This window comes from Madurella fahalii (assembly GCF_045866475.1).
Source record: "Madurella fahalii IFM 68171 DNA, scaffold_1, whole genome shotgun sequence".
Taxonomy (NCBI): domain Eukaryota; kingdom Fungi; phylum Ascomycota; class Sordariomycetes; order Sordariales; genus Madurella; species Madurella fahalii.
The window spans coordinates 8707374-8732015 of record NW_027263971.1 but is presented as its reverse complement, the minus strand read 5'-3'; the positions used below and the strand labels follow the sequence as shown (position 1 = coordinate 8732015).

General features: G+C 55.6%; 9 protein-coding genes across 9 annotated transcripts; 5 read left to right on the top strand and 4 right to left on the bottom strand.

Moving 5' to 3' along the window:
* Positions 1-505: 505 nt before the first annotated feature.
* Positions 506-1247, top strand: MFIFM68171_02380 (uncharacterized protein; the record flags this gene model as incomplete). Its single annotated transcript, XM_071057802.1, has 5 exons — positions 506-559; positions 753-917; positions 1004-1066; positions 1134-1183; positions 1238-1247. 5 exons carry the CDS (start codon positions 506-508, stop codon positions 1245-1247), a joined length of 342 nt encoding a protein of 113 aa, XP_070913903.1.
* A 764-nt stretch (positions 1248-2011) lies between these two features.
* MFIFM68171_02379 (Apopolysialoglycoprotein) lies at positions 2012-4233 on the top strand (the record flags this gene model as incomplete). The annotated part of the gene is made up of 4 exons (XM_071057801.1): positions 2012-2023; positions 2090-2159; positions 2235-2977; positions 3055-4233. The coding sequence occupies 4 exons, from the start codon at positions 2012-2014 to the stop codon at positions 4231-4233; spliced, it is 2004 nt and encodes a 667-aa protein (XP_070913902.1).
* Positions 4234-5014: 781 nt separating this feature from the next.
* On the bottom strand, positions 5015-7088 carry ERF2 (Eukaryotic peptide chain release factor GTP-binding subunit; the record flags this gene model as incomplete). The annotated part of the gene is made up of 2 exons (XM_071057800.1): positions 5015-5818; positions 5889-7088. 2 exons carry the CDS (start codon positions 7086-7088, stop codon positions 5015-5017), a joined length of 2004 nt encoding a protein of 667 aa, XP_070913901.1.
* Positions 7089-8183: 1095 nt separating this feature from the next.
* Positions 8184-8875, top strand: MFIFM68171_02377 (uncharacterized protein; the record flags this gene model as incomplete). The annotated part of the gene is made up of 4 exons (XM_071057799.1): positions 8184-8288; positions 8437-8488; positions 8584-8768; positions 8831-8875. The coding sequence occupies 4 exons, from the start codon at positions 8184-8186 to the stop codon at positions 8873-8875; spliced, it is 387 nt and encodes a 128-aa protein (XP_070913900.1).
* A 583-nt stretch (positions 8876-9458) lies between these two features.
* NCB2 (negative cofactor 2 transcription regulator complex subunit ncb2) lies at positions 9459-10634 on the bottom strand (the record flags this gene model as incomplete). The annotated part of the gene is made up of 5 exons (XM_071057798.1): positions 9459-9566; positions 9622-9881; positions 10156-10182; positions 10253-10288; positions 10613-10634. The coding sequence occupies 5 exons, from the start codon at positions 10632-10634 to the stop codon at positions 9459-9461; spliced, it is 453 nt and encodes a 150-aa protein (XP_070913899.1).
* A 1188-nt stretch (positions 10635-11822) lies between these two features.
* Positions 11823-12755, bottom strand: MFIFM68171_02375 (Benzil reductase ((S)-benzoin forming) IRC24; the record flags this gene model as incomplete). Its single annotated transcript, XM_071057797.1, has 4 exons — positions 11823-11859; positions 11907-12274; positions 12339-12500; positions 12570-12755. 4 exons carry the CDS (start codon positions 12753-12755, stop codon positions 11823-11825), a joined length of 753 nt encoding a protein of 250 aa, XP_070913898.1.
* A 363-nt stretch (positions 12756-13118) lies between these two features.
* On the top strand, positions 13119-14387 carry MFIFM68171_02374 (FAD dependent oxidoreductase domain-containing protein; the record flags this gene model as incomplete). Its single annotated transcript, XM_071057796.1, has 1 exon — positions 13119-14387. One exon carries the CDS (start codon positions 13119-13121, stop codon positions 14385-14387), a length of 1269 nt encoding a protein of 422 aa, XP_070913897.1.
* Positions 14388-16583: 2196 nt separating this feature from the next.
* Positions 16584-19343, top strand: MFIFM68171_02373 (ferric-chelate reductase (NADPH); the record flags this gene model as incomplete). The annotated part of the gene is made up of 1 exon (XM_071057795.1): positions 16584-19343. One exon carries the CDS (start codon positions 16584-16586, stop codon positions 19341-19343), a length of 2760 nt encoding a protein of 919 aa, XP_070913896.1.
* A 1274-nt stretch (positions 19344-20617) lies between these two features.
* On the bottom strand, positions 20618-21743 carry MFIFM68171_02372 (F-box domain-containing protein; the record flags this gene model as incomplete). The annotated part of the gene is made up of 2 exons (XM_071057794.1): positions 20618-20862; positions 20975-21743. 2 exons carry the CDS (start codon positions 21741-21743, stop codon positions 20618-20620), a joined length of 1014 nt encoding a protein of 337 aa, XP_070913895.1.
* Positions 21744-24642: the final 2899 nt, after the last annotated feature.

The window sequence follows — 24642 nt, the reverse complement described above, 5'->3', positions numbered from 1 at the left end:
TGTGGGAGTTTGAGGCTTTGTTGGCTGATTGCTTGGGACTTGGGATAGGGTCTGGGACTGGGATTGGGACTGGGACTGGGACTGGGACTGGAATTGGAATTCTGGCCTGGGCGTGAGTAGGATAGGATGGGATGGGATGGCAGTATACTATTGGGTTAGTCATTGTTATTAAATAATACATGTTCACAGTGTGTGTCGGTTATACGAAGCCCGGATTTCACCAGCGATCCGTCTCACATACCAGAATCATACAATGCATTTAACGGGGCACTAAGGCAAAGTGCGATGGGTCATTAATGATATCCGGGGCCTCGGCGCCTCGCGCAGCGCATTTCGTCATCGCAATTCGCAAATTCCTGGGCCGAGCAAGGGTCCTACTAGTTCTCGGTTTGCGAACGCGGACATAACCCTCCTTCCAGCGACCACGTTACAGGCGCAAGCCTTCTGTTCCTTAATTTTTTTTTTTTTTCCCAGCCTTTCTTCTTCTTGCTATATCTAGCTCAGGATGTCCGCACAGGCAGCAGCCAGGCCAGAATCGGCGCAGAAGGTGCTGTCGCTGGTATGTTATTTTTCTCTATCTCCGATCCTCCGGCCGACTGCTATTTTGCCCGCCAACGCATGGTAGTGTACTAACCGCGTGGAGCCGCTGGGTGGCTGGCGTTGGGTGATATTCACATTTTTATGCAAAAAAAGATTCCCAATTCGGTTCGCGGTAGTAGCTCGTTGCTAACGTTGCGGGAAAAACGCTGCAGTACCGACAGCTCCTCCGCCAGGGCAACCAGTTCGCCGCCTACAACTTTAGAGAATACGCCAAGCGCCGCACGAGGGATGCATTCCGCGAGCACAGGAGTGTCGAGGACCCGAGGCGGATACAGGAGCTGCTGCAGAAGGGGCTGAAGGATCTGCAGATGTTGAAGGTGCGATGGCTGTTCTACGGCTTTACCGGGTTCTTGGAGGTTGGATGCTGACGCTAGGTTTCTCGATTTCTTTCCTGGGAATACAGCGGCAGACGATGATTAGCCAGTTCTATCAGCAGGATAGGCTTGTGGTGGAAGGGGGGATATCGGTACGTTGCACTCCTGCCTTGTATGTCGGTGAGGAGGGATGGGGAGGGGGCTGACTGGGGCGCACAGGGCAAGGATAAGGAAGGTCATGGCGAGATTACGAGGCAGAAGGACACCGGGTGAGTGGCGCGAGTTAGATGGTTATTGAAAAGGCGTTGCTGACAACAGGACAGCTGGGACTGAGTTTTGTCCCTGACCAGAACTTCTTCAGTTGCGGCGGCTACAGACCAAGACTAGTGCCGTAAGTGTGTAAACTACGAGATGGGCTGCTTTTGCGCATAGGCTCTGTGCTGGGTGCATGGCGACATCGCAGCGGGTGTGGCGAGCAGCCGAAGAGCTTGGTCGCGCGGGAAACGAGGACGGTGGCACTAGAGACGCACTCGCTAGGCTTTCCACCGCGGGGGCCCACACCTCGAGTGACAGGTGTAATTGATACCTTCGCCTCTCTAACCAAGAGAGCCGTCTATCTCTTCTCAATCGTGAACTACAAAACATGGGGTGTCCCTCTTTCGCATATCTGGGAAGGTTGAGCTGGGAACTTTTAGCTAAGCCGCATATCGTTCTAAGCGAGCCACAATTGTTTGAAAGTAGAGTGGTCGTGTTTGCGGTACCTCACGCCTAGCAGGTCTGAGCATCTGAGACTACTGTATCTAAAACAATTTCTAACAGTAGTCTATAACATTGCGCAAAGTCAATGAGCTGTGCTTGTGTTACATGTCGACTCCCCATACTCATCCCGTCGCAAAAGTCCGCCGCTACATCTCTGATTATTGGTCGCCAGCAACCGACGACCTTCGCGACGCCACTCTTGTGCGCCAGCTTTAGTCACGTACGAGCCACGAAGTAGCCGGCGGACTCGCTGCAACCAGTCGAGGTTCTGTTGATCTAGGTGGTGGCAGAGGCACAAGAGACTTGGCGCTGGGACGCGACGTCACCCACAGGTCGCAATGGCGCCGACAGTGAGTATAGATTCGGTGAAGCCGCGGTTGCGATAAGATCTGCTGACAGTAGGCTCGCAATTGAAGCAGTATAGGACGGCGACTCAGACGCGCCGAGGCGCTCGCGCTGGCTTTCCAGAGCCCGATGATTTCGAGGGTGTGTGTTCCGACTGTCTACATCCTTCTACGCGCCGTCTCGACCACTAACACGTACATCTTCACACATTGGAAGGCCTTCCCGTGCGGCAATGGCGCCGGGAGTTGGTGAGCGCTACACCGTCGGCACTGCAGCAGGACATGGCACAGCAGGGCGACCGCTGGGCCAACGACCTCCCGTTCGGCATGCCCCGAGATACACATCTCCTCCCGCCACACAGCCAGGAACTCCTCCGTGCCGCGAGATCCGGTCGACTCTACAAGCGCGCCGCGCCAGCAGAAGAGGAGGAGGCCGAAACCGAAGTTGATGCCATCGGCAAAGGGGAGAAGAAGGACTGGAGCGCGCCGAACAACGAGGGGTTCATGGTCAAGGCGTGGAAGCAGTTGCCTCGCAACGCCGAGACTCCGACGACGTCTTACCTAGCGAAGCGGCCCAAAAACACCGTGACTCTGTCTTCTCGGGCGGCAGTTGCGCAGGCGACGGGGCCGACGGTTCTCAGGGCTACCGTGCGCCGAATCGACGCGGCGGGCAACCCCTACGAACAGACCGTCACCCTCACCGAAGGACAACAAGTAGACGGCGAGATTGTCTCCACGACTGTTGTGCCGGCTCCGTCAGCAACCAAAGCGGAGCTGGCGCCTCAGCAGGCACCGCCAGTCAGGCGACGGCCGCCACCGCCTAAAAGGAAGGCTAAGGGAATCGGGCGCGGGCGTAAAAAGGGCAAGCTGCCCTTGCCCGTACCCGCAACGCGGTCGTCACAAGCTACGGCGGTCGCGGACGGGAGCCTGGCGGTCAAAATCGAGGGTGTTGGCACTGATGTGAGTTTCTACTGCTGTTGTTTGCTGGCGAGCATCAAGCCGCTCGGTCGCATTTGCTAACCACGCTGTGCGAGCAGGGAATCAAGATTGAAGACACCGAAGATAGCGCAATCCAAGATAGCGAGATGGCTGATATGTCAGGCGTCCCCTCGGAAGATGAAGAAGGTGGCGATGGCGACGAAGGAGACGAGGGAGAAGAAGAGGGCGGCGAGGACGAGGCGGGCGAGACCCCTGACGTTGAGAGTATGAACGGCGAGCCTCGGGGTCAGGAGACTGAGGACTCGGAAATGTCCGAGGCGGTTCAGCCAACGTCTGTTGAGGAGTCCGAAGAGCTCCATCGTGCTCCTTTAGAGGACGAAGTGACGATTGCCAAGGGGCGCTTCCCGCCGCCGAACCTCGCCAACCTTGGCCCGCCGCATGCTGCGATGCACCTCGTGTCTCCCAAAATCGAAGGCAGCCCCTTGAAGAATGTCATGATCCAGTCGCCCACCGAGCCATCGCCCATCCTCCCCTCCCAGGGAGCAGCCACGTCATTTTCCACGTCGGCCTACCTAGATGTGCACTCTCACACCACGGTTACGGAGTTCGGCTCAGGGGCCACCATCGACCAGGCTCTCATGAGCGAGACGACGATACAGGGCGTCTTCGACCCCTCCGGAGCGGAACAGGTCGCAAGCGAAGCTCCAGCGGCAGAAAGCACGCATCTTCCGCCAGCGGAGGCTTTACCCGCAGCGCCGGACCAGGTACCGACAACCGAGACGCCCGCAGCCCCAACCGCCCAGACAGAGACAGGCGAGCCCGCCCCGCCAGCAGGATCGCAGCCCTTCATACCACCACCGACCGCCACCGGGGACTTTGAATCCACGCCCCCCTCGTCGGACCAACCCCAGCAAGCGAGCCCCTCCCCGGCGACAGAATCCCCGGGGCGGACCGCCTCCCTCCAGCCCCCGGACTCCCCGGCTCTCCTCCCGACGGTGACGGAGGACGAAGACGACGGGCTTAACCTCCTCGGCAGCCTGGAGCGGGAGCTGGACCGCCAGGAGGGGATGAGCAACCCCGGCAGCGTTTCCGGGTCGGGCTCGGGCCCGGGTTCCGAGGGGAAGGGCACGCCGCTGACGGTGCCGGTGATGGCGGCGGAGGGGGCGGCGGATGCCGAAGTCACCGCGCCCCTGTCCGTTGACGAGGCCGAGGCCCAGGCGGCGGCTGTGGACCATGCCGGTGCGGTTGGGGACCATGAGGCTTCCGGCTCGTCTTAATCGGTTGGACCAGCGTTGTTTGCCGTTCTTGACAGAACAAGCGGGGTGGTTAAGCTAAGTTTGGTGGTTTCAAAGAATGTAGGTGGGGGGGGATCGAGACTGGAAAGGGCGGCACTATCAGGAGTCAGGCGTTAGAGGATGATGCAGTCCCATCCGTCGACTGGGTGGGATACTTACTACAAGGGGGAAGGGGAAATACGAGATAGGGATGGGCGGGATACGGATAGGTAGCTAGTCTGGTTGATTGGCAGCGGTAAGGTAGTCTGTCGTGCTACACACGTACAAGTAGTGGTTTGAGACAGGACAAAACATTCTTCATTGTTAGGTTTTTTTCTTATAAAACGCCAAACGCTCGAGAGCAACCAAGTATATAAGTGTAGAAGAAAAACATAAAAATCCAACTTCCGCTGCACCGTAAATACATAGTGCCGTGCACTCTCCAAGCCCTCGTCAATGAAAGCCCCAATCAAGAAAAACGATAAACTCATTCTATCTCCCAAGGATAACACACCTCCACCCGGCCTCGTTTCGTGCGAGCTCCGAAGCTCAAGGGTATAATATATGAATCCAAATCATTACACACACAAGAATAAAAAGGTATACATGCTCCAAGTCTAGTCGCCTTGGATTCGGTTCATTAATCACGTCTGGAAACGCCGTTGCCGAGAGCCACACCCGGTCTTCGAAAAAGAAGGAAAACGTTAGTAGAAAAAAGTACAGTGCCGGTATGCATGCTTGGCTAGTGAGAACACAGAACAGAAAAAACAAGAAAGGATGCATATCACGCTGGGTTGGTGGTATTGCGCAGCGACGTCGGGCCCATAAAGCCCTGTTGTGGCTGCGGCGGCTTGACGTCGTGCATCTCCATGCCTTCTTTCGAATCCACCTCATTTCGTCTACTGGCTCGGAGCCGCTCCCTCCGGGAAGTCCCAAGCCGCTGGTCACCTTCGGCATACTTGTTTTTGAAGCCATAGTAAGTCGGCGGTCGCGGACGGCACAGCACGACAAACCAGTTCTTGAACAAGCTGCTCTGTGTGAAGGCGCGGTAGCGATCTTTCTTGAGAAACTTTTGCGAATTGAGGTATTCGCGCGTCGTTTCACCCCTGGCCATGAGGAACACGTGATACCCCATCAAGGCTGCAGGATAGAGGAAGGCGATGAAACCGTAGATGACCATGGCAAAGGGTACGCGGAAGTGGCTGATGGCGTTACCGAATGTGACTTGTTGTTGGTTCATGTAAACGAGGATCTGCGCCAGCGAGGCGCCAGAGAGGTAGAGTGCGACGAGCGTTGCAGTGCTGATGAAGGTAAAGAAGTAGCGATAGTTGCGGCGGCCGACGCAGTTGTTGAGCCAGACGCAGTGGTGGTCCTGTGTCTCGACGCAGTTGTCGCACAAGCGGCAGTGGTGGGCGCGAGGGGGCCGCCAGATGTTGCATGTTTTGCAGTACTTGGTAGGGACCTCCATCGCGGCCGTGTTCTTTTCGGTTGACTTGATCAGAGCCCACTCCGTCGTCGGAGGGCCAAGCCTCAGGGGATCCTCGTTCTCGTCTGGCGGCGGAAATCGGTGCACATTCCGCGGCAAGATCTAACGAAGACATTAGTACGGTGCAAGGAACCCTTAGGCGGTCGCCGGGGGGGGGGGGGAAGGAACCTACCCCTGGATCAGATGCGGACGCATGGAGGAAGGACGACATGCAAATGAAAAAAAGGTAGGCAAAAATGATGGGTATTGCTGGCGATATGTTGCGCCATATCCAGGGTGCCGAGAACACGAGAAAGAGAATGGCGGGAATGACGACGAAAGATCCGGTTGCTATGTTCACAGGCCGATGTTTGGTGTTTTGCAGCCGGCCGCCGATGCAGAAGTATGTGTTGCCCTGGAAGTATTCGTGATTGCGGCCCAGTGACGTCTTGGTCTCCCGCGTGGACGGCGCCTTTGCATTTCCGCCAGTAGGTGAGAACTGATGGGATGAGGCGACAGAATCCAGCTTCTCACCTCCCTGCATTTCACGGCTGCCGCTGCCGGACTCGGCCCTCGGCATGAGGAAGCTCGATCGCAGAGAACGTGGGGTGCGGATAGGAGTCGGGACATTCGGCCCAGCTTTATGAGTCTTGTTCATATCAAGGGTGAGCGTCCTCCCGGCTTCCGGTTTCCTCTGGAGCGGCCTGACGCTGTCCGCCATGCTCGAGGTGGCATGGTGGCCATAGGTCGGGCTCGTGTTGACCGTTATCCGATCAAAAGGCTCCTGTTCGGTGAACTCGGTGCCCCTGGAAGGCGGTGATCGCATTTCCCCCTCGTCGCCGGATTGTCCAGTTAGCCGGGCGACAGGGTTCGAAACCAAGCTGTCCCGATTCATCTCGCCACCGTCATCCTGGGATATAATCTGGCGGTTCATCGTCGTTGGTCTCGTAATTCCTCTCTGAGCCTGTAGCTTCTGCGAACTCATGGGTCGGAAGAAGGCGTGCGACGTGAGAGTGGGAACATGGCTTCTGCTCGTCGAGCTCGTCGGCCGAACTCCCATCGTCGAGCTTCCCACGCTGCCGGCAATGCTCCCCCGCTTCCCGGACAGACCGCGGCGAAGGGGTGTCCCCTGAGCCCAAGGGGCCCTCTGTGACATGCCAGTCCTCGCGGTTCCCGGACGGGAGGTGGCATCCGAATAGAATGCGCTTCTCCTCTGGCTGCTAACCCCTCGCTGGGCCTCCGAGTCTCCGCCGTCCTCGGTCATGATGTCAGTCATCCGAGAGGAGATGATGCTGGGTGGACCGGGGCGCTCGGATCGAGGAAATTGCGGGAAACTGTCATCGTTACTTGCGGTGGGAGAGAGAGCCCGTGGCGCTCCCTCTCCGGACCCCATTGTACCAAACGGTTCAAAGTCTCTCTCGGAGTCGATCGCGGATCCGAGTTTCAGGCGTCAATCGGCCCAGATCACAGCATCGCTGGTTCGTGCGAGGGAAATTCAAGTGGGAATCTGGCCAGGAACGGGGCGGCGGCCTCGGATGCGACAGACAAAAATGGCGAATCGGGCGACTCGAGCCGTGTGCCTGGAGGTCCGGGCGCGTCACACACGGCTCGATGACGACGGCGTTGGATGGATGCTCCACCACGCGGCGAAGTAGGTTGAGATGAAGCGTCTGGTATATGGCAAAGAGCGAGGCGCGTATGGCAGGCAAAAATGGCAGTATAATACGTAGAATAGGTAGAATAGGTAGAAGGAGTGGTAGAAGTGAAGGTAAAGAGCGACCGGAGTAAGGGAGCAATGAGTGTCAGGAACCAGCGGGCAGATCGCCAAATCTGAGTTCTTGGGGGTTGTCGAAGACCAGAGCAAATGGGATTTCTTTCTCGGATCGAGGAGCTCACTGGCTGGACCAAGAACCCATCCCGTGCCTTGGCAAACTTGGTTTTTCGTTCGAGTTGGGGGGGCACATCGCACAGGCCTTCTCGTACCCCTGAGCGTAAAAGTCATGCGCTCCCTTGCGTCACAGCAGGGCGTGCTCTCTGTCATGCGGAGCCTGATGAGATCTTTGCGTACCCGTTTTCGCTCCTCTTAGATGCTTGGTATTTTATTCTCATGTTTACAGTGTAGATCCAGATTGTACAACGTCTCTGTCGTCGAACAAAAGATGCAAGGTTTGTTTTCTCGGATTCACAATGCGTAACCGACCCTCCGGTACTCATGCCGTGTGCCCTGTGCGCTGCGGGGTCCCTGCTGCACGCGGATCTGGCCAAGCATGTGGGGCTCAGGCAGCTGCCACCAGCCGACAGTCCTCTCTGAGCACACTGGGCTCCCTTCCTTACGTAATGCTCAGTGCCAAGCCTGGAAGCTCGGGTCTTGACGAAACGGATCGTATGAGGGCAAACAAGATCCAAGCTTGTCAAAGCAACCGTCGAGCTACTCCCCGACAGCGATTCTCCTTCGCCGCCGCCAATTCCCGGCCCAGATACAGCAGAAATGGCTTCTCTCATTGCCCGCAGAGCTTTTTCCACTACCGCCCGCCGGTTGGCCACCGGTGAGGAGGCGCTCAAGACCGAGTCAAAGAAGAACCCCGAGATTATGGTGCGTCAAAATCCCACGTCCACGTCCACGTCCACGCCCGGCCTTCCTCGGCAGTCTTCGACATAGCAGCGCGGCGCGGCGGCATACGATGGCATAGCGGTTTACCAAAGAAGGGAAACAAAGCTGACTGAATGCTTGCGTCATGTAGATCCTCGGCGGTGTCATGGTCTGCGCCCTTGCCGGCGCCGGCTTCTACTTGGGTCAGTCACGATCCTGCTTCCCGCCCCAATGATTCCTCCCGTCCGGCGAAGCGCTGCATTCCGAATGGCACTAACTGTTGTCGTTGTACGTACAGGCCGCTCTCCGACTAAGTCTACATCCGAGAACGCCGTCCCTCTTTCCGAGCACAGCATGCCGTGGGAGTCGGGCTCGACCCATGGCAAGTACCAATATCACCCCGGCGGTGATGCCAGCGCCGCTCCGAAGGATGCGCCTAGCGCCATCAACGTTGTCGTTGTTCCTGATGTGAACCTTCCCAAGGTACGGTTCTAGTCGTCCCCTCTTCAATCGTTAGGTACGGGAATGCTAATGCATTCTTGTAGCATCTTCACGACAAGTACAACAAGTGGGGCAAGGACGGCTACTAGACGCATTTCCCGGCAGATTGGGATGGAAAGGCGTGTTACGCAAGTATTGAGTTGTGCGGTCCCCTAGCGGGGCGGACATGAGCTGTACATAAAGCTGGGGCAAACGTTGGGTTGAGGTCTAGGGAGGTCCGAGATAGAGGTTGTATTATTCTTGGAATTCGAGCTTCGTTCTGTATGCCCGGCATAAGCTGCTTGCCGTGCTGACTGTTGTCATGTTGGTGTCGCTACAACGACCCACGCGAACGCTGTGTGCCTCCGACATGACGCTATGTCGGTCACTTATGCTGCCAAAAGAAACTACGGCACGGGCTTCACTCGTGAGGCAGTGCTTCTGTTTACGAGGTTGGTATAACTTTGTGGAGGAGTAGTCCCGGTTTCATCCGCGCAGCCTGGTAAAGTCACGGCAAAAACCTCCCATCTATACCATGACCGCCGCAATCATCTATCGCGTTCCAACGCCAAATAAATGCAATGTGATCTCCTAGAACGACAAATCCTCCGGACTCCTAGATCGACGTCGCCGCCCCGTCGCCTGCGGTGATGTGCAGCTTTGGCAAAATAACTTCCCTCCCATTCATGTCCTCTAATTATGTCTCGCTGCGGCCGCAGCAAACTGCTCTTGCTGCAAACGTTCTAGTTCTTCGAGCGTGAGACCACTCTGTTCCAGTTTGTTTGCCTTCTTCTCGCGTCCCTTATTTCTTTACGTTAGTGCTTGGCGACGGGCAGAGACCACCTGACATGCTCACCTTCTGGACTTCCTTGTGTTCGGCAGCAGCTTCCAGTACCGCGGGCACGTAGTCAGGGAAGCCAAGTTGGTCGAGCGCTTTTACGATGTGATCGCAGGCAATCGTCTTCTTAGCTTCCTTCTCTGAAATCTCGTTCGCCTCGGAGCTGACGAGCGTGATGAACTCGACGCAGCATTCGATGAGAAGGTCACGGGCTTCCTTGGAAAAGGCGATGCCGGCCGAGGACGATAGGATCTCGCCGACGATCTTTTGGACGGTGGCTTGCGCGAGGTCAGTAATCGGCTATCAACCTGAAGGGCTCTGTGAGCTTGGCGCCGCTGCCCGAACGCCGTCGCAGAGTGGTCTCATGGCTCAGCCTTGCAAACGCGCGGGGATGGATCGAGTGCGGGTTTCCCCTCAAGCCACGGGATGCCCACACCCTGCAACCAAAACAGGAGCTACAATGACTTCAGCCGCCGATATAAAACCAACAGCGAGGGACTGTAGACCTGAGTGCAACAGCTCGTAGGAAAGGGAAGGGTTTCGGGTACATACCCTTGGGCAAAGAGAGGTCATCGTTGCCTAAGCAAACACAGTCAGCCCCATCAGGTCGTAAATGCGCCGGAAGACCAAAGTGGAACAAAGAAAGTACTTGAGATTCCGCTGTCTACTCGCATCCAGTACCGCTCTGAGGCGGCAAGATGCCCAACCATTGTGGCAAGGCTGTTATCAAGCAACGGGTTGTAAGGTTGGGAGGCTTAGTTCCAAGCGGAAAAGCGAAATAGGATGCGACAAAGTATGATCCCTCTGCCTTGGTAGATTCAAAAGTCCAAATCGCGGAGGTCGATTGCAATATCAACATGATCCCGACCATCTCGCAGCCACCGGGTACGGAGCTGCAGACCTGCGATTCACTTGAATGCAAGTTTCCGCAGGTAACACCATTAAAATGGAACCACGGTTCGAGACATGAACAGGGCCCGGCGGAACAAGAGAAAAGTGGCCCACAAACCTCCAAACTCATGGTCCGACATGATGATTTTGAGATGGGGGGTACCTGCCCCTCAACGGCGATGCAGCGCTCTTAACAACGGCGGTTTTTTTGGGAATGGCGCGAAATGGCGTGGTGGTTCGTCACAAATCAGTGCCGAAAGAACTATCTCCAGTGCGTGAAGTGCTTGGATGTCTTTGGGGGATGGAGTAACATGGTTGAGTTGGGGAGCCAAGGGCTCCTCGAACTTGGAGTTGGTGAGCGGTCTTTATACCTTCTAGTGCTGCCTTCGAACTGTTGCTTATGTGCCAATGCCAACCCACCGCCGCTGGCCTTGTCCCACTCGGGCTGTGGCTTAGTTTAGGTTAGCTCCTTGTGAGCCACAGAGGCCCACCAACCCCACCTGCAAACCTTAGCATTTGGAAAAATTTCCAGATCCAATGGCTCCTTTGATCAGACCTCTCCCAAACCAAATGAAAACCAACGCGATGCCCTTCTGCTAGCATTCTCTGCTCCTTCTTTTTTCTTCCTCCTGGCAACACCCGGCCAGGGCGCGCTTGAGCGCCCACGACCTACCACGAGCCACGAAGTTGCCCAAGTAAGGTGAGCACAAAAGTCTTCTTCCCTCTCCCTCCCCCTTTGCCAACTCAATGATGAAATACGTTCGTGTCGCCCCAATCATACCAAACCATGGTGATTGACACCGTCAAGCCAAACGACATTCCTGAACTCCTCACAAGTCCAGCGCACATAGTTGCACCGCATTCCATTTTTGATCTGCGCTAACAAGATCACAGTTTACAGGCTCCCCTCGATTGATGTTCGCTATTCCGGCACGACGCCATGATGCCCAAAATTGTACTATCCAATTCCGATGAATTATGATGGAGACCTCTCACCTGATTCGTCGCGACACCTTGACGCACAGAGACAAAGTTTGGCTTCCGAAGAGGATACTGACAGCATGGCGCATAGCATTCTCTGACACAAGAACTAGGCAGGTGAGGGCTGTCACTCTTTATGGTCAGTGCATTTCAGTTCTGCGAGAGGATAATTTGCTGTGCTGTGTGATGAACAACTTTATATTCCATGCTAATACCGAAATTCCATCTGTGGAGAACTATAAAGCCTTATTTTTGTAACTGATTGCCTTGATCTTATCCGTCTTCGTTTTGCCGCCTTGATGTTCCTTGCTGACCTCCAAGCAAACAGATGGCTAGGTTCCTCAAGGTTACTGGCGGTACTCAGCCAGTTCTGGCGCATCCCACCTACGACGATTAGCAATACGACATGAGCGTGGAGGTCTGACACGTACTTGAAGTATTTCCCGGAAAGCTCGGGTTTGGCATCCACAGAGAGCCTTGCAATGATCCCTCCGGATTGTTCGGGCCTGATAAGTTTGCCCTCCTCGAAAGCCGACTTGAAGCCCTCGTAATCCTTCTTGGACATGGCTGTGCCTTTCTCCCGAATCTCTCTCTGCATGTCGGTATCGACTCGACCTGGGCTGATGGCGACCGAGGTGACATCAGGCTCCTCAACAGCAATGTGTTGAGAAAGTGAGTTCAGAGCAGCTTTTGAGGACCCGTATGCTGCCCATGAAGTATAGGCGCTCACTGCTGCTCCGGAAGAGGTGAAGATGATTCGACCTTGGGAAGCACGCAAGTGGGGGATTGTCTCTTTAGCCTTGTAAACCGTCAGTTTTAAAGCATACCCATGGCCTTCTCGGACCGTGCCCTGTTCAACTCACCAGGGCAAGTGCACTAAAGAGGTTGGCATCATAAAGTTGCTTCCACTCTTCAACCGAGGCGTGCTCAATGCGAGTCATAGGAGACAAAGCACCATGATTTACCACGACCCCATCGATCCTGCCGAATGTGAGGATGGCGAGTTCTGTTACTCTGAAGGCTGTCTGACCATGGTCAGTGAGCGTGTCCGATGTCAAGTTTGCGGCCAGTGACCTGCCGGTAGTGTTACTTACATCGGAAACGGTCATATCGGCAGCAAGGTACGCGACCTGCGAAGGGAACTGATCCTTCAGACTCTGGAGCTGCTCGGCCGACCTGGAGACGAGGACTACTTGGTGGGATGCAGCCAACAGACTCTTTGCCACGGCAAGCCCGATGCCGCGGCTCGCGCCGGTTACAATAATGACTTTGGCTGCCATGTCTCGATTGAGAAGGTGAGGTCAGCGTCCCGGCAGAATTCGGGTTGGTTGCGGGTGATTCCAGCCCTTGGGTGTCCGGATCCAAGATTTCGAGCAACCCCTCCATGTGGTGGGGAGCGGGGGAAAATATTGTTAACCCCAGGGCGCAGGATCTCCAATCCCACTATCGCATTGTTGGCGCGTCCAGATACAGTCTCCATCCAACCCCGTCCAAGTGGATGATTGTGAAGTGGTGTAGGAAGTCGGGGCATAGGTACTCCTCATCTATATGGCCAGTATTTTCTTCCAAGTCGTTGCTGTTCACTATGTTCTTCAAATTCAGCTCCTTTCCGTCGTTATTCTTTGAGATACAACCGCGAAAACATGTCTTCAGACACCGTTATCCTCGGTGCGGGTATCATCGGTGTCTCCACCGCCTACTATCTATCGCAGTATCAAGATCCCTCGAGCGTACACCTCGTCGAGCCGTCTCCAGAGCTCTTCTCTTCAGCCTCCGGGTACGCAGGCGGGTTCCTCGCTAAGGACTGGTTCACACCCTCCCTAGCGTCCCTCGGCGCTCTCAGCTTCGAAGAGCACCGCCGCCTCGCACAGGAGCACGGCGGCAGAGAGAAATGGGGCTACTCGCCGGCGACATGCGTCAGCTACGCGGCATCGGCCGCGGGGCGGGACTCCTCGAAGCGGGGCGACGACTGGCTGCGTGATGGGACCAGCCGCGCCGACGCGGCGCCCGAGGTTCTCGATGCCTGTTCCGGGAAGACGCCGGCTTGGCTCCGGAGGGTGGACGGCGATCACCTCGAGCTCATCGGCGACGAGGGCACCACGGCACAGGTCGACCCGCTTCTACTGTGCCAATTCCTCTTGCAGGAATGCGTCGGGCGTGGGGTGAAGCTACATCACCCTGCCAGGCCGGTCTCGGTGAGGACCGATGGAAACGGAGCGCTGGCGGCTGTCCGCGTCGTAGATACCAAGTCGAGAGTAGAGACCGAACTGGCATGTGCAAAGCTCGTCATCACGGCGGGTTCTTGGACCGGGCGGGTATTTCGGGCGCTTTTTCCAAAATCAGAGCTAGAGATTCCGATTCAGAGCCTAGCCGGGCACTCACTGGTCCTGAAGTCGCCGCGGTGGCATGCTGGTTTGGAAGGCAACGGGTGCCATGCCGTCTTCACGACGCACAAAGATGCTTTCTGTCCGGAGATGTTTTCACGGATCGGGGGCCACATCTACTTTGCCGGTCTAAACTCGTCGAACCTACCGCTACCGGATGCGGAGATGGGGAAGGCGACGCCGTATCGCGAAAGTCTGGCTCAGCTCAGGGAGGCGGCGAAACTCATTCTTGGGCGGGCCGACGGGGGCGAGGACGACTTGGGGATCGTCCGGGAAGGTTTGTGCTTCCGGCCTGTGACGTCTTGGGGAACGCCGATTATCTCCAGGATACCAGATGAGGATCTTGGAGCCGGCACGGTGACGAGACCAGGGGCCGAGGGTGGGGTGTTTGTGGCGGCCGGCCACGGGCCCTGGGGGATCGCTATGAGTCTTGGCACCGGTATTGTTCTGGCCGAGTTGGTGCAAGGACGGAAACCCAGCGCCGATGTTGGGGGTTTGTCTTTCGGCGGGAGCGTGGCGACGCTGTAAGTTGGGCGTTTCAAGTGAGAACAAAGTTACACCGTTGCGTTTGGTGTTTGGTGTTTTTTTAGAACATGGTTATGCAGTGTCCATGTCACGATCGAGCCAACACCTCAGGTCCCAGTCTCCCGCACCGAATAAGGTCCCCCGCGCCGCAAGGGCCTCGGCGTTGTCGAGTCAATGCGGCGGGACGTCCCGCGCACTTCCTGCCTCCTTTGCCTGCACTGTCCCCCTTTTGCAACCCACCGATAATCAATCTGAAGCCCATGGCAAATGCTCTGCTTCCAGGTTGCAAGAAACGGGAAAAGGGCAGCGCGGTGACGGGGGCTTTTCAGCACACCGTTTATTACCACTGGGCACACTTCACAAGAAGCACAAGAAGACACAGAAGACGGCCGATCCAAGGTGCCGGAACCGGTCACTTATCTCCTCACTGATGACTGCACGATCGCAACATTCAGCTATTGGCAGAATCCTTCAGCAGGTCCCAATGCTCGGCAGCTGTGGCCCATGTTAATCGATCCCGTCAAGGTCCTTCTGGAATTGACCAATGCTGCGTTTGCTGGTTTTCCCGCTCCTGTCGGCTTGCTCAAATCCCCTGCAGCAGCACACTCCCAAAATGTCACTGAGCAGCTCTACTATGGTACCATCAACTGACGGCAAGGGCAAGCCGAGCGCAAGAACTGGCCTACGGACATGAAAACGGACCTGGTCAACAACCAATCAACGAGTCGTTGTTGCCGCCCAACCTGCACGTCCCCCCTGTCACCGTTCTTGCTAGGGGTGGGGGCTGCGGTTACACTCTTACCATTGGCCCGTTCTCTCTCCCCAGAACGTCGAGCTCGGGGCTGGCACTGACGCGCCATTCGCTGAGCTTCGACTTGACCATCACCTCGGAGCTCGAATGCGATTTGATACCCATTGGTGGCTCCCGACAATCACATTCGGTCGGCTCGCATGAATTTTTCAGGGCCGCCGAGGATGGTCTCTTTCGCTGGTGGGAAAGATAATCCCATGCAACCCCGATGCGTGTCTGCACGCAAGACGAGCATGGTCACAATGGCGGTCGACCGTCATGAACATCCTAGTCCTCCCTCCATCACCCATGGATCGACGCCCAGCAATTGACCCCTTCCCGCTGGACGAATGGCCGGGGTGGCCAATTTGGCAGAGGGGCCAGGGGTGGTTCTACACAGTTCGCCGCAGTAGGGAGTCGCATTCGACGCTGTTAAAATGCCTGATTGCGATCCCGATCTATCCGGCATTATCACGACCAATCTTAGGGAGATGGACTGCACCAGCCTGCTCTTCCAGGCAGCGGGATTTTCATGAGGAGGCACCACGCACATGTTGCCAACTCCCTGTGTATCTCGGGCTGCCTTGTGGAACAATCCCGAACTCAGCCCTCAGAGACCGCCATCACAGCTGCCGAGACCTCGCAGATCACTGGGAGCAAGACCGGCCCAGTTTCCCCTCCAAGGGCCCGAGAACCTAGCGCCCGCTCTTGCAGGGCTGCCGAGCAAGGTCAACCGACTTATCGAACATCTACCGTGTGATATGCAGTGTGCTACTGCGGGCATTGCTCACGTCGCACACACCATCCAATATCAAAGCCCACTCAACCGCTGAAGCTTTAATGTGAGTGATTCTCTTCCTCGCGAATCCACATCTGGGCGCCCGTTCTGATTGTCTAAGATCGGAAAACCCGAGCTTCGCGCGAAGAAACCCGTCGCACCCGGCGATACGGTTTCCACCCATCCAGTGTGACGGGATTGCAGCTTTACTGGGCGCTATTGTAATATCGTTTATCCCAGTTCGGGTTGCTGGAAAAGAGAGCCAAGCACGGCTCACCCCCAGGTTCCAGGACGCACCACACCCCCCCCAGCATTTGGAAATCCGGTGTATATCTCCACGCCTCCCTCCTGCGGCGCCGGCCCCATCCCACCTTCCCGGCTCCTTCCCGCTTGTGGCCCGCCATTCTTAGTTCTTCGCTCTCTTCCTCAATGGCCATCCCCTATATGCCCCACGGTCTCTAACGCTCACAATTGGGGGTTTATCTCCCCGGCGCGATAGCATCGACGGCCGCTCCGCCTCGCGGCCCGTGATATCTCGTGTCGCGGTAGTGGGATTCGGGGCCGGAAGCGCCCCCGGGGCTAACAATTCACAACCACCTCAGTCGCGTCCGCGCGCACGCAACCGCAGGGTATGGCTTCGTATGTTCAACCAGCGCTGCGGAGCGCTGTGCTCGCATCCTCGCGCGCCCTAACCGAACTCACCAAACGAATCAACATTCCCCTCGAGCCAAACAGTCCCGCTGGTCTCGTACAGGCACTTAGGGAAGATCCGTGGTCTCAGTCCGGCAAGTATGGGTTAGGATGGACGTACTTTGCTTTGGTGCTGGGAGGATTGGCCGTGTTTGTGAGGATATGGCACTACTGGCAGGACAAGATTCGACAAGCCATCTACAAGCAGGAGATGGAACAGCACTTTCACAATCTGTACTCGTTGGATCCGGAATGGGACAGGTCGGCGGCATTGGCCACGGGGGCGACAGCGGCGGAATCAAGGCGACATTTCTTTCCGGACGAACCTCCAACCGAGAAAAAGAACTTTAAGCCCAAAGCGCACTTCTCGTCTGTCGGCTTCGTCAACGACACACTCGCCCTGTTCCGATGGGTCTTTTACCGCCCGATCCCGGATATCGTGTGGAGGAAACACCGGTTCACCTTCTCCTCTATCGCCGTACTGGGCTGCGTCTTCATCGCCCTGTCGTTCGTGACCGTGTACTGCTTCCTGCAGCAGCCGCTGTACTGGCAGAGCATCCGATTCGGATCGCCACCCCTGGCCATTCGCTCCGGCATGATGGCCGTTGCCATGACACCCTGGATCTTTGCCACGGCGACCAAGGCAAACGTACTCACCCTCATCACTGGCATTGGTCCCGAACGCCTCAATGTCTTCCACCGCTGGCTGGGCTATCTTTGTCTATTTCTCTCCCTTGTCCACACCGTCCCATTCTATATCCAGCCTGTCTGGGAGGATGGTGGTATGGAGGTGTTTGAGGTACTCTTTCCGCCCGGAAGCGGAATCATCTACGGATCGGGAATTGCTTGCCTTGTCCCGCTGTGCTGGCTTTGCGTCGCCTCGCTGCCCGCCATCCGCAGGGCAGCCTACGAAATCTTCTCACTCCTCCACGCCCCGGTCGGCTACATCTACCTTGCCGTTCTCTTCTGGCACACCAAGAACTTCCTCATGTCATGGGGTTATCTGTTCGCGTCGATCGGCATCATCGTCTTCTGCAATGTTCTACGACTCTTTAAGCTAAACTGGGCTCGGCCGTGGCGCATGGCATGGTTGATCGGGGACGAAGCAGCCATTAACATTATGACGGAGAACGCCATCAAGATCACCATTCCGACGCAGATGCGGTGGAAACCTGGCCAGTACGTCTATCTACGCATGCCAGGCATCTCGCTCTTCGAGAACCACCCCTTTACCATCTCGTCACTTTGCAGCGAAGATTTCCCTTCCGAATACGGGGAGGAGTACCGAGACTGCGTGCTCGTCTTCCGCCCATACGGTGGCTTCACGCGCAAGGTGCTCGAGACGGCGATTGACAAGGGTCCCTTCCACACATACCGCGCGTTCCTCGATGGTCCCTATGGTGGGATGCGGCGCGAACTGGCGGCTTTCGATACGTGCATCCTGATCGCAGGTGGTAGCGGAATCACTTCGCTGATGTCGCAGCTCTTGAATCTGATCAAGCGCATGCGCGATGGGAAGGCCATCACCAAGAAAATCGTGGTGGTGTGGTCGCTAAAGCGACTCGAGGCCATGGACTGGTTCCGCGAGGAGCTGCGCATCTGCCGCGAGGCGGCGCCTCCAGAGAGTGTTACTTGCAAGTTCTTTGTCACCGCTTCGGTGAGGCAGTCGACGGATAATGCTCGCCATGGCCGCGTCCCTAGACCCCTCAGCAACATATTCCACGACAAGCTTGATGGGTTCGTAGCGGGCATCGCAAGCAAACGCAATAGCGCCTTGATTATGGCCGAGGCGCAAGGCGACCCTGAGAGGGAGCGCGAACTACGCGCCGAGGACGAAGACCGCATCACAGCCCTGCCACAGCAAAAGTATCTCCAACCTCACACATACCCCCCGCCGCCACCCGGACCGCCGCCCAGTGTTCCCCAGAAGAACAGAGCGTCGATCGCTGAGGACACACTCCGCAAACTCGAAGGCCGTGACAGTGACTCCAAGTCTGCCGAGCCAACCACCAGCGATGGCAAGCCCGCGAGCACCAACAGCTCAAAGAAGGATGGCGAATTCCACTTCCGGCCCATCGGCCCGCGCGGCGACCAGACACCTTACTTCAACTACGCCCCGCCGGCGGCAAGACAACGGTACAGCCAAATCCTGACCGAAGCAGACCCCCGTTTAAGCCAAGCAGGCACCGCGATAACCGACACGGCCATAGACTACCAAGCGGCCGGAAGCAGCAGCGATCCTTCATCCTCTACAGCACCAGCGCCGGCACCGGCACCGGCATCGACGCCCGGGCTCCGTCCGCCCGAACTAGCACACCTTCGCACCGACGTAGGCGGTGCCAACCGTCCAAGGCCCACCAGCACCTTTGGCCCGCCGTCGGGATTCGACTTTGGCTTCCCCGAGACGCCGACCGAGTTCCAGCGGTCGCTCATGCGCTTTGCTTTCCCCATCCCCCACGAGATCGACGGCGGCTGGAGCGTGGAATACGGGCGACCGGACCTCGGATACATGCTCAAGGAGTGGGCCACGGGAGGCCCGGATGGACGGGGTGTCCTCGGTAGGAGGACGGCCGTGTTCGTATGCGGCCCGCCGTCGATGAGAGTAGGCGTGGCGAATACGGTGGCCAGGCTGCAGGCAGAGATTTGGGGGGACGACATGTTGGAGGAGATCTTTCTGCATACGGAGAATTATGCTTTGTAAAACGACAACCCTAAGAAGGAGAGGGATGTATAAATGGGCTATTTGAGAGTTGTTTGGGAGGCGGGGGAAAGGGTACTGGGACGGAGTGGATGGCGTTTGATGGGATACCACTTTGTACTACTTACCAATGACTCGGATATCACTGCTTGGGTGAGCAGGCGCCGCAGCGGTCCAGGTGGCGCACACAAACCTGCCTACTTGCGCTTCTACTACTACAGTAGGCCAATAGGGGGGCATGTTCTTTTGTAATGACCCCCACACGCGGACGACATCCGCCAGTTAATCGAAGATACTGATCAAAGTACATCACCGGAAGGTCCCTCCTGGAGATGCCTGATTTCCACTGTATCCATGGGACTTGCCGCAATGCTCTTTGGGGAGACAACAGCGGCCCCGTCTGCCCAAACCTTGGCCAAGGCATTTTCTCAAGCATGAACCGTGCAACAAGCCATGAAGGAGGGTCGTGGATTCCCCGCGCAAGACCTCCTAGTCCGCGAAAGACGACGTATAAGTGAAAGAGGCCGGCGACGGAAGTGGCGTTAGCGACGCCCGGAGGATAGAAGCTGTAGCTGCCATGAACAGCGAGGGGACATGTATGTAAATAGCGCTGACGCTGACGACGTTGAATCAGCGGCCCAGGGATGTGGTGGGCACCCAAGAGACTAGGCTATACAGGGCACTGCCGCGGCCAAGATCTCAGCACAGAACCTCTTCCCACGTGCTGAGGGGACCGAAGAACTACCGGCGATGTTAGGAAGGTGATCCACGCATGTAATCGGTGAGTAGCAAGGGCTCGCGACTAACGGCTGAAGGAAGTCTCATTCTAACTATGGTACAGTTCTGCTCCGGCCCATCGACCCTTCCTTTCGAATCTGCCATAATGATATAGGATCAACCACTTCACAGGGCAAGCCCAACTGACAAATAGCGTTGCCGTGGGAGCCGATGATACCGCAACACAGCAGTTCGCTTTCAAACTGAAGTGAGTATGGAGTATACTTGGAGGCGACCCTTTCCCAAGCCTGGATTACACTAGGCTCCAGCTTCACGGCCCAAGTACTACGCCAGATAATCGAAGGCTTCTCAAAATCACGACGGTATATGAATGCGTGCGCTTCTCCCTTCCCACCGTTCCATAGGGCCATAGTATGCAGTTTTGGCATGTAAAGTGCAGCTGTCGCAGCATCTTTCAAGAGATCGCAAACGTCCCTACGGCCTACCGTTCGAGTGAGGAGTCGCGACGTGAGGACTAGAGATTGCAGGTGGCTCCAACGTCATAGTGGCTGACGCGCTCGGAAGAAATGCTGAGCATCGACCATGAACGAGACGGAGAGTTGTTCGAGGTCGAGGCTTCTATACGCAAGAGCCGCACCGACCCTAGGTTCCGTGATCCGGATAGGGTCGGCCTGGAGAAGCGACGCTCCCTGGAAGAGCGCGATAAAGTCGTCGTTGTAGTCTTCGAAGATTGACAGTCTCTTGAGCCTTTTTGGTAAATGCGCCTCGATCATGGTCCGATATTCTAGAGTTATAGACGTTAATAACCAGAACCTTTCCGTCCGAGAAACGTATAATGCGGTTATAGGGTTAGGAGTTAGGGGTTAGGGGTGCTTGATATTAATATAGTTGCTTACCCTCGTCATGCCACCGTTGTTCCATTCTATCCCATGCTTGCCATGGCTCATAGACTATACATTCCAGCCGAGGAAGCTTATCCAACAGAAGCGTCAGAGCTCTGTAGTTAAACCGACGACGGCATTGTCGGCATAGTACAAGCTTCGTGACTACATGAAGTGTAGGGAGTTCTTCCCGGAAACTCAACCTAACCCACTCGTAGAGTCGCTGCACAGAAGATTGGCTAGGAGCGGTGACCTGTTGGCCGTCGACCCAGCCATGTCTTGGATCGTGTATACGTTCCTGCACCCGGTTTTCGGATTCGAGAATGACATCTCCATCTTCATCGTCGGTTCCGAAATAGCAGTTCTTGAACCAGTGTTTCGTGTCGCTAGGGGATTGTGCGCTAAGTTCCAAAGTCAAACCATCGCCGGCTACGCTCCAGGTCGCTAAGATGGTAAAGAGTTTCGAGATCGCTCGACTGATGATGGTGTTATTGCTTGACATCCACGATGAGGACTCGGTCCATTGGCAACTCCGACAGGTGTATGGTCGGAGTTCTATGTTCAGCCAGATGTGCCGTACAAGCCTCCTCCGTCGACTGACCATGTGTTCCAAGTCATCTAGGCAGGATGGCCGCAGTTTCAGTCGACAGAAGTTCTTCTTCTCGATGACTTCCATCCACTCTTTGCAGACTGAAGCGTAAGAAGACAGGCCGCGGTTTTCCTGCGCAAGTAATTCCAGGATAATGAGGCGTATCTCGGCTGGAAAGGAAAACCAGTGTAACATGTTCGTCATGATAAAGGTAGTTCGACGATTGATGGTGATGGAGATGCAAAGATTTTGACAGTACGTTCCGTGAGAGCTGTGGCTTGTGACAACGGGAGAAAGTGTCTGTAATTGTCCGATCGAGGGACGATGAAAAGGTTTTCACCCAGTAGCCTTACATGAGTCTAACTCACTCGGACTCGATGCGTGAGGTCATCGACCTGCGAGGTCCAACCTTAGCGTGAGTTAGGGCTATCAGCTAGCGATATCTAACCTTGGTTGTGACGGCCGTTAAGCCTTGTTTACACTACTGGCCATTGGCGCCACACCCGGTTGGGAGCGGCGCCATTCCCGGCGGGTGCAACAGCGTGTTCTGCTTCCTCCTCGTTCAACAGCCGTCTGTTGTCTTACTGCCAGTCGCGGAAAGGTTTCCACGTCTCCAGTTGTCTCCGAAACACCCATTCCCAGCGGGGCGGGTCTAGATCCGGCCACCCTCCTTGCCAAGGCCGCAGGATCTCACGATATGTCTCGGGGTGTTGGGGAGACGTGGTCAAGGAGATTGATCGGATATACCGGCCGGCCGCCATCGTTAACAATGTTGTTGTAAGCTACCGTCTCCACCGTTTTCGTATGTGCCTCAAGGCCTATCTCTTTAGTAGGAGATCTCTCACGGCGTGGCTCCTAGAATGAAGGCCGGGGTGACTTGTCTGTGTCGGCAGAGATTTCACGTAGTCGTGCCGCGACTTGGTCAAGGTCGACTGGGCGGGAAGGGTGGGCATCATTTGCGTTCTGTGCTCCGAACCTGGTAGCCAGTTGTGAGCAACAGACAACGATCCTCAGAAGGGGATGTAGAGTCACATGATGTCTCTTGGCGAGACGGTCCATCCGCCGATTGTCCATCGAGACATTAAGCCGAGTAATATACTCGTCCAGTTTCGGTACGACGGCAACATCGTTGTCAAATACGGGGATTTTGGCCTCTCGAAAGAAAGCTACGATCCGACGACGATTTGCGGCTCTCAGCGATGGATTGGAATGGTGCAGAAACACACATCTACACCCACATACCCACCAAAACAAGGGGGAGGGCAAAGACGGCCAAATACCAGACAGACAAGATAGACAAGACAGGCCAGGCGACACCACCACAAATCGGGTCCCTGCAGCCTAAACAAAGTCAAAACAACATGTGTAGATAGAGCTCCCTCTGGTCAGAGGGAGATCACTTTGCACGCAAAGAAAGCACGTCAATTAGCCTGCAACAGGTGTGGGAAAGAGTATTCCTCTGTCTAAGGAGCAATGGCCAGGGCGGCCCTACCTATGGTGCAAAAGGAAAATGAGCCGTCGGTAAGTCCCAGCTCCCGGAGCGTCATTCCAGTAAGTGTGGCCCTCTGATCAGAGCGATCGTGTCCCCTTGGGACAGTTTCTCCCCAACTCAGTAGGACGTACAATATTAATACCGTTAGATAGTTCTCTTTACGGCCTCTCTAGTGGTGGCGGTCCCATTAAAGTGAACGTAATATCGGCTAAGTTGTCGGGAGTTGACTTCATTATTATATCGGGGGAGGGGGGTGTATCGGCCGGCTTTACCACCACAAATTGGCTTACCCTGTAGATTCCTTTATCAATAGAACCAGCTCTTCGAGATCCATGACATAGTGGTTTATAACACAGGGGTAGTCATGTCAAGGTGCATACAACATTGATAGAGCTTGTGAGGGTTAAGTTTCCTATAAGAGGTTGTCCATAAGCGCGCTATAGTAGACGCGGTAGCTACTTTGCAACTGCAGTTTACCTTGGACTTATATGGAGAACGCGGAGTAGACTACCAGGCAGCGGAGAGTAAACGTTCTGTTTCGTTATTCAAAAGGCACTACTCGACGAGACAGAGGAGCACAATGTTTGCAACTGAAGGATGAGGACACTACAGCAAAACACTAAGCCAATTTCTTAAAAGACGAGATATACGTCCGAGAATAATACAAAAATCTGCTATCTAAAGGGGAAAAGACTCTCTTAGCTCGCGATTGCCGGGCAGTTTCCAATCCTAGAGCTATTGAGATCAGGTATCACACTAAGCTCAAGACTAATTAACCCCTCTCGCAGGGCTCAGTAATCGTATAAGGAATCTCGAACACCATTAGTAGTTAACGATGTTAGAGAGGAAGAGTCGGAGGTAGTGGAGTTTGTTACAACAGAAAGCTGGGCAGCGGCGGCCTAGAACTTCTTTGAAGTAGAAAGGTGGGGAGGAGATATAGGAGCCTTACAAGAATGTGGTGGAGATGGAGGCGCTTAGTAAGTACAAGCGCCTTCATAGACCAGTTAGTGGAGCTATTATCTGAAACTCTGCCTCGGCCCTCATACGGATAGGATCGCCTTACAGCAGCCTTTCTCGGTGAGACTTGTTGCATAGTGGCGTCCATAAGCTCAAGCAGTAGAGTCATCAGCGGCGGGGCATTGATGTGCTTTGCACGGTGAGACTTGCGCCGTGGGTACCGTACTCAGGAACATTTCATTCAGACAGCAGGATGTTGGGCGGCTCTTCGTGATTGGCTGTGGTAGGAGTCTGTTAGCACTTTCTCTCGCAACAGACAGCAGACAGGAGACAGCAGGCAGCAGACAGCAGACAAGAATATTCAAATGTCTCAGACGTTTAGCTTGCTTGTGCAGCAGTTGTGAGAGATCGTATTCTTATCCCTTTATATGCACTCATATTGAGTTCTGGCGAATCCAGCAGTGACAAAACGGCCGGCAGAATCCCTGACTAAGACACTCGAGTACGCCAACTGCTTTTGTGGATATAACAAATGTATCTGGCACGACAAATGCGGCCGCTGCGGCAAGGAGCTGGCCATTGGGCAGCCGCCGTTGGCTCGAGGAAGTCGTGGTCCGTAAACGTTGTCAGTACGTCACGAAATCA